Source organism: Entelurus aequoreus, linkage group LG06 (genome assembly GCF_033978785.1).
Source record: "Entelurus aequoreus isolate RoL-2023_Sb linkage group LG06, RoL_Eaeq_v1.1, whole genome shotgun sequence".
NCBI classification, from domain to species: domain Eukaryota; kingdom Metazoa; phylum Chordata; class Actinopteri; order Syngnathiformes; family Syngnathidae; genus Entelurus; species Entelurus aequoreus.
In genome coordinates this window covers 44,231,500-44,237,285 of record NC_084736.1, presented here as the reverse complement: position 1 = coordinate 44,237,285, position 5,786 = coordinate 44,231,500, and the positions used below count along the sequence as shown (strand labels likewise).

General features: G+C 38.2%; 1 protein-coding gene across 1 annotated transcript in view; it reads left to right on the top strand.

The window, feature by feature from the left end:
• The window catches only part of psat1 (phosphoserine aminotransferase 1), a 41,907-nt gene extending 36,861 nt beyond the window's left edge, over positions 1-5,046 (top strand). Inside the window, exons 8-9 of the mRNA XM_062050753.1 lie at positions 2,668-2,805; positions 4,511-5,046. Of these exons, the coding sequence (XP_061906737.1) occupies positions 2,668-2,805; positions 4,511-4,613 (241 nt within the window). The 3' untranslated portion in view covers positions 4,614-5,046. The remainder of the gene's footprint in view (positions 1-2,667; positions 2,806-4,510) is intronic.
• The last annotated feature ends 740 nt before the right edge of the window (positions 5,047-5,786 follow it).

The window sequence follows — 5,786 nt, the reverse complement described above, 5'->3', positions numbered from 1 at the left end:
ATACTTGTATAGCGCTTTTCTACCTTCAAGGTACTCAAAGCGCTTTGACAGTATTTCCACAACACGCCATTCGTCATCAACTTTTCTCTTTTTAGCGTCTCGGGGATAACCGGGCATGTCGCTGTGCGCCTTCCCTCACAGGACATACGCACATATAACACTTTTCAAAATAAAAGCAGCACAGTTGTATTGCACGCACGACAAATATGTTTTTTTAAATTTATTTTGTATTTGTGATTGCCGCTGCGCGCACGAGCATACGTCCACACGGAAGTAATACAAATAACGCTTTTCAAAACAAAAGCAGCACCGTTGTATTGCACACTCGAAATAGATACTTTTTAAAATTTATTTTGTAATTTATAATTGGCCTCACGCGGGCCGGACAGGGACGTACAAAGGGCCGGATGCGGCCCGTGGGCCGCAGAATGCCCAGGTCTGATCTAATCAGTATAGTAGGTATTGATAATATCGACATTTGGATCGATCGCCCCTATTTACATCGAAGCTTTAGCGCAGGGGTGTCAAACTTGAGGGCCACACCAGTTATGTCTGCCCTCAGAAGCCCTCTTGTAGCAGTGACTAATAGGAATATTAATCTCCTCATGATATTATTCCGCAATTGCCTATGCATTTGGTCAATTTTTACAAAAGGAAATTCAAAGTGCTTTATAGATGCATACAATTACATGAAGGCAAATCAAATCATGAATAACAATAATCATAATTCAATTGAAATAAAAAAAAGTGTAGATGATACACTTTTGATTATTATGTTTGTTGTACACACACTGTAAAAAAAAATCTGCAGATTTTGTGGTTAAAAAAACCTGCCAGCTTAGTCTCTAGATTTCATCATAAAATGTGTCGTGTTTTTACAGGATATTACTGTAAATAGAAAAACGGTACAGCAGTTTTTTTAACGGTAAAATTCCTATTGTCATCTTTGCAGTGTACAATTTGATGGATAATATAAGTCATGCAAATATCTAAGTATTTATATTTATTTATTTAAAAAAAGGTTTGGCATGTATAATAATATACTGTGTTGCACTATTCAATGACACTACAGTTTAAAATAGGGGTCCCCAAACTACGGCCCGCGGGAAGTCCCAAGTTAAAAAAAAAATAAAAATATATATTTCTTTACTTATTATTTTTTCTAATACATTTTCTACCGCTTGTTACTCTTTGGGTCTCCTATCTGCTCAGGCAAATCATATTGTCTAAAAATGCATTTTCCCCATCGATAACGTGACATCATTGTGCCGCAGTGTCGGGCAAGCGTGCGCTCTTTCAGTCAATTAGTGCGTGAGGAATACACAGCCCGGCCCCCGGCCAAATATTTTTAACCCAATGTGGCACCCGAGTCAACAAGTTTGGGGACCCCTGGTTTAAAAGATATGCAACTGTGTGCAGTACAAAACGGAGAGAACAAATACATTTAAGAAAAATAAGAAAAGATAAAGTCCCTAATTGACACATTCTTTCTGGGCTTTCGCAGGCCACATAAAATGATGTGGTGGGCAAAGTGTGGCCCCCGGGCCTTGAGTTTGACACTTGTGCTTTAGCGGTTAGCTTCCTGTCTTGTCCCGGTCAGTATCTGGTGTATCATGCTTAGCCATTCCATGTCCTCTACTCCTCCAGTGATAATGTTACGTGGAAGAAACCTACTCGATTTTCCGGTGAAGTGGTGAGGATTAGTATCTCAGAAGCGGCTTCGCACTCCGGATAGACGACACACTCGTTGCAGCTTGCTTTCAAATTGGAGCCGGTGTTCTGGAATTCATGCAACTCCTGCACATGTGTAACAAGGAATATGAAAATGGAATTGTGTCGCCCTGAACATGCATCCATTTTGAAGGAATCTTTAGCACGTAAACACTGGGACACAGCTGTGGTAAAGTTTAAAAAGGTAAATATCGGCTCCTGAACCGAAAGAAATGTTACTTAATACTAGGGTTGTACGGTATACCGGTACAAGTATAGTACCGCGATACTAATGAATCATATTTGGTACTATACCGCCTCTATCTCAAATTTGTGGTATCTTTCAAAACTAATGTAAAGTATCAAACAACAGAAGAATAAGTGATTGTTACATTTTAACAGAAGTGTAGATAAAACATGTTGAAACAGAAAAGAAGCAGATATTAACAGTAAATGAACAAGTAGATTAATACTACATTTTTACAACTTGACCTTTATAATGTTGACAAAAGGATAGTGATAAATGACACAATATCTTACTGCATACGTCAGCAGACTAATTAGGAGCCTTTGTTTGTTTACTTACTACTAAAAGACAAGTTGTCTAGTATGTTCACTATTTTATTTAAGGACAAAATTGCAATAAGAAACATGTTTAATGTACCCTAAGATGTTTTGTTAAAAGAAAGAAAATATTGCCATTTTTTGTGGTCCCCTTTATTAAAAGTATCAAAATATATTTAGGTACCGGTACCAATATTTTGGTACTGGGACAACACTACTTAAAACATTGTCAGTACTGTTATCTAAGGGTTATATGTGTCACAGCTTCACTCCGGAACAACTTTGTATTTCTGTAAATTGACATGGGATTTTTTTTCTTTTTTTTTCTTTCATTCAATATAACCATCCAAATGTATAAAAGAGTTGATGATGTTGCGTGTCTATTACTGCTAGGTGTCCAGTCGAGGAGACCTGCCGAAGCCGCATGAATATACCATTCCGCGTTGGGAAGAAGGAGGGAGATGAGGGTTTGGAAAAGGAGTTTCTGAATGGGGTGTCCAAACGTGGAATGATCTCACTGAAGGGACACAGGTTAGATTTTTAACACAAAAGAAACATCCACACATCTACTCAATTTTAAGTCCCGCATGTGCAGTCGTTTTTTAACTAATCTTGCTCAAGTTTTATACACATGTGCTTGTGTATCACATTTGGTTGGGTTTTGTCAAAACGTACAGCGATATTTTTTTACAACCTTTACGCGAATGCCTTGAGGGTACTAAGTTTTCAGAGTGTCGTGGGCGTTATATCCCATCCTTTTACAGATTTTAGCACTTAATAATAATTGTTTTGATAATAAAATTTCATTTTTATTGCAATGTTTAAAAATGACCAGATTATGATAACTGCTTTCCAGTTGTTATATCTTGTTTTATCATCACATTTCTAAGTATGAAAATAAGTTGCTATTGCGGTTGCAAGTCCAAGACGTTTGATGGCAGTTGTGTATAGTTTGTGTGATGGATAGTCAGTTGAGTCTTTGCTGAATCTAGTCTTTTGTTGTGCCCTAAAAAGTGTTCATACTGTAAGTATTGTTCTTATTACGTACCTGTGGTTTGATTGTAATGAGCATCTTAGATGTAGTTTCCACTAACAAGTTTGGAGGCGTTGAAATTGCCATGTAAAATAGCTAACGCTAATCAGTAGCATGTCAATAGCAAAGCCAAAGTATATTAGCATCAAGCTAGCGCAAAAGTGAAGCCTCACTTAACTTGGGTTGGAGTATTTTATGGAGTGCTGGACTATTAATGGAATTTTGGTTTCGATTTCGATGATGGCTTCTCATGATTATGAGAATATAATAAATAAATAAAAACGATTAATGCATGCACCTGGGGATAGGCTGATTGGCAACACTAAATTGGCCCTAGTGTGTGAATGTTGTCTGTCTATCTGTGTTGGCTCTGCGATGAGGTGGCGACTTGTCCAGGGTGTACCCCGCCTTCCGCCCGATTGTAGCTGAGATAGGCTCCACCACCCCCCGCGACCCCGAAAGGGATAAATAAATGCGGTAGAAAATGGATGGATGGATGGATTAATGGACTGCGCAACTTGCATGCAAATTCCTGAGCTTATGATGATGAAACAGATGAGTGAAAAAAAGAGCATGTCTACTAGAAGTTTGGGATGTCACCGTGGTTTCCACTTTTGCTACATTAGAGCGTTTTTTGAGTCCGTTGCTTTGTTGACATTGAAGATTGCAACATTACCTAGAAGTAGTTTGGCTGAGTCCGCTCTCAGTGCTGCTGGAGTGATCACCAAGTGAAAAGAGTCGGCAACAGGGCTGACGTCACGCGCAACCCAGGTACCATAACATGGCATCGTTGATCTGACGTGAATCTGTGCCCAATAAGACCGGCGGGATTCGATCGAGGCCCAAAAAAAGTACTGGATTCGGTACCAATCTCCAGTAGAAGGTGCGTTTTTAGGAAAATGTTCACCCTTTTGTTTGCAGCAGTTGATGAGTACAAGAGTTAGCTTACACAAACAAATGTGTACTGTACGTATGGGATGACCAAATAATATCACATGACTGTATGCAAAACATCCAGATAGAATTGTTAACTCCGGAAACAGGACTAACTACAGAAAAAAATGATTGAAAATAAAACTTATTAGCCCTCACCAAGAATCAGACATTTTAAATCTCTGTTTGTGTGTGCATGGATATAAAATATGTTTTTCAGTTTGATTGCCAGCCGAGGCAGTTGTGACAGCGCTTTGTCTCCCCCTGCAGGTCAGTGGGGGGAATACGCGCCTCTCTGTACAATGCTGTAACACTGGAAGACACTGAAGCTCTGGCCAAATACATGAAGGAATTCCTCAAGGAGCACCAATGAGACTGTGATCACTGCTACACCGTTCTTCTAGTCTTTAATCGAATTGTTGTCCTGGACCAATGCTGGATGACAAGTAACATGAATTGTTGTGTTGCTAGTCAGCTCTAACACGCACGATTGATTGATTCAATGACCGACAGTGTTTTAGTGTGAATACAAGTTTTTGTCGTGTTTAAATTCAATAATACAAAGTGTGTTACTTACGGTGTACTTTTTTTCAGATTAAGTAGGAAATGAGAAAAATGGTAAATACAAAAGAGCATTTATAGAACATGGCCTTTAGGTGGAGCTGTTTACTAACTAAAGACGACCTCCTGACTGGTAGTCGCTGGTAATATTCTCAATTATTACTCTGATGACAAATGATATATATTTCAACACTTTGAACAATTGTAAAAGTGTAAAAATAAATAAAACACTACCTTAACTTTAATATCACAAGTGACGACGACTGCTTTGCACGTGAGTCTGCTGACTTCATTTTACTTCCGGTGTTTCTTCTTCGTGTCTTCTGTTGACACCCTGGTAAGGCACTTTATTGTTTCTTTCAGAATATATGTCGCCAAAACAACTCATGTCCACAATAAACTTTATTTGTCCTTCGTTGAAACAAAACTCATGTACATATTAATTCACTGTATGGAGGTGGATGTAGACGGAGCTAACCAACTAATTGAAGCAATTAGCATCAATTGGGCTAACATCTGTTTATGTCGCTGCTACTGCTAGTTGACTTTTGTGTACCCAGCAACATAAATCATAGAGCCTGAAGTCTAAGAGCAAGCAAAATTGATGTGTTTTTACTTTTCCTTAGTTTTTTAACAGTCATAACAGCTTTTAGAGAGACTGTTTGCAACTTACTCAAAGTAAAAAAAAATTAAATAACTATACCAAGAACACAACCGGCTAGCATGTTGCCATTAGCACACGTATTTTCCTAAATGTAGCAGTCATCAATCTGTGCTAATAAGGTGCAGCTTGTAGGTTCAATGTGTTAGTTGCTCAGACAGCACTGTGTTTATCGAAGTTTCAATGTTAATGTCTTCTACAGTCATGTTAGCATTTAGACCAGGGTGTCAAAACTTATTCTACTGAAAAAAATCAAATCATGCGGCGGCCATTTTGATATTTTTAATGATCAAAATGAATACTATATATATATATATATATATA